The 2,500-nt window shown below is 40.7% G+C and overlaps 1 protein-coding gene across 1 annotated transcript in view; it reads left to right on the top strand.

The window, feature by feature from the left end:
* The window catches only part of chd6 (chromodomain helicase DNA binding protein 6), a gene marked incomplete at its 5' end in the record, with an annotated part of 93,549 nt that overhangs the window by 39,692 nt on the left and 51,357 nt on the right, over nt 1–2,500 (top strand). Inside the window, 2 exons of the mRNA XM_080025856.1 lie at nt 869–986; nt 2,391–2,477. Of these exons, the coding sequence (XP_079881982.1) occupies nt 869–986; nt 2,391–2,477 (205 nt within the window). The remainder of the gene's footprint in view (nt 1–868; nt 987–2,390; nt 2,478–2,500) is intronic.

Here is a 2,500-nt window from a genome sequence, read left to right as displayed (position 1 = left end):
TACATGGCATTTGTATTTATCCATTTATAGATCTGAGTTTATGGATTCAATCATGCCTGTCAAACCGTAGTCATAGTAACAGCACACACACACACACACACACACACGCACACACACACACACACACACACACACACACAAATGTCGTTTGTAGGTTTATAAATAACAGTGAGTGAGACGCCGTAATTTTTTCGGCATTGTCTGTTGGACTCAGCGGAGTGTAGAGATAGGTGGATAGATAGCAGACAGTAAACAGACATGTCACACACACACACACACACACACACACACACACACACACACACACACACACACACACACACACACACACACACACACACACACACACACACACACACACACAATCATTAGTTTAGCTATTGTGGCATCGCTGACAACACAATCTGGTGTTAATACTCAGCCTAGGCTCTGTAAACGTAGTATGTCAACAAAGGGGGGACCACCGTAGCTATAGCAACATGCCTGTTTACAGAGCCTAGGCTGTGTAATAACACTGGAATTTATTTTAGTGCACACACAGTCTAGACAGGTAGTGGAGTGAAGAGATATTCACTGATTTTGACAAAGTGATTTTGACAACAAGCGTTCTCCAGAATCACTGACTCCACCTTTAACTCTGGATGTTTGTTTGTGTGTAAAAGAAAGAGAGAGAGGGGTAGAGAGAGAGAGAGAGAGTGTGTGTGTGTGTGTGTGTGTGTGTGTTCATCAATGCCTTGTAATCTGGGCGTGACATAATTGTTTCCCATAATGCTGTTATGTGTCCCAGTTCCTACCTGCACTGTAAGTGGGCCTAAACACACTACTAGTTATGTTCACACTGTGTATATTGTGTTCTAATGTGTCCCAGTTCCTACCTGCACTGTAAGTGGGCTCCTCTGTGTGAGCTGGAGAAAGATCCCAGAATCCACCAGAAGATCAAGCGCTTCAGGACCAAACAGGCTCAGATGAAACACCTCTTCCTGGAGGTAACCAAGGTTTCTACCAGTTTACTTTACTTACATTCATCATTGTGATTTATTGATTGATTCAGTCTGTCTGTCTGTCTGTCTGTCTGTCTGTCTGTCTGTCTGTCTGCCTGTCTGTCTGTCTGTCTGTCTGTCTGTCTGTCTGTCTGTCTGTCTGTCTGTCTGTCTGTCTGTCTGTCTCTCTGTCTGTCTGTCTGTCCGTCTCTCTGTCTGTCTGTCTGTCTGTCTGTCTGTCTGTCTGTCTGTCTGTCTGTCTGTCTGTCTGTTTCTAGTCTAGCAGAGCCATTTTTACCAATCTTTAGGTTTATAGTGAATGGGCCACACTGCTTAATAATTATTCCGACCATGGTCCACAATTACCACAGAGTTTACAGTTGTTTAAGCACAGTATTGAAGGTTTATTTTAGTGATATTATTACAGTTTCCAACGAGGGGTGTTACGGTAAACAAAAGTCACGGTTTCGGTATGTACCTCGGTTTTGAAGTCACGGTTTGGTTCTGTACAGTACGGTTCTCAGTTAAAGCTGCAGTGTGTAGAATTTTGGGTTTTATTTCCTAGCGGATTTAGTAGAAAATAATTATAATATCCATAAGTACGTTTAATTTAGTGCATAATAGCTGATTTTTTTTTTTATAATTATTATTTTTTCCCTTAGAAAGGGTCTCATATACAGGTATGTTCATATTTATCCATACTTTGGACCAATGCCTTGTCACCGCCATTTTGGAAGTGTCATAGTTGGAATGTCATCAGGTGCATTGTTTAAAATTTAGAATTGTTCTTGTCCTTGAAGGCCACTGTAGCTTCTGTTATTATTCAAAAGGGGTGGGGTTACCCAGGGAGCGTTGCATTCTAGAACTTTCTAGAACTTACTTGATGATGTCATATTACACACTGCACCTTTAAGAGGAAAAATGCAAAAAAAAAACTACGTGCAGCATCAACTACAATTGCGGCCTAATTTTTCGGTATAGAAAAGAAAATACTGCTGCAACAACAACCAAGGTCTCCAATACATAAAATACTTCTCTAATAAAAGTGCAATCCAGACCAGCCTGTACATTTGAGATATTCACCTCATAATGACACCATTTACAGCATAATTACGGTATGGTGCAGTTCTGTACGAATACGAATGTATTTGTTACACCCCTATTTCGAACCGATTTAAATATGCTTGCAGACTAGACCTAACCCTATTTTATTTATTTAAGGTAAGGGTCTATACCTTTTAGGGCATTTTGACCATTATTTAATAGTTTTAAGTTAAGTTAAGTTTTAAGTTCAGAGGGGAAATATGGGAGGAGAGAGTGTGCACTTTAATGCAACAATGGCGGCTGTTATTACCTTATCAAAGTGAATCCTTAGTTAATAAAGAATAATCAATACTTTGCTGTTTTCAGCCCGATGAGGATTTATTCAACCCGGACTACGTCGAGGTGGACAGAGTGCTGGAGGTGGCTGTTACTACGGATACAGAGACAGGAGAGGTAGGACACACAAACACACACAC

This window comes from Ammodytes marinus (assembly GCF_949987685.1).
Source record: "Ammodytes marinus genome assembly, chromosome: 4".
In the NCBI taxonomy this organism is placed as follows: Eukaryota; Metazoa; Chordata; class Actinopteri; order Uranoscopiformes; family Ammodytidae; genus Ammodytes; species Ammodytes marinus.
This window is presented reverse-complemented; position numbering and strand designations above follow the sequence as displayed.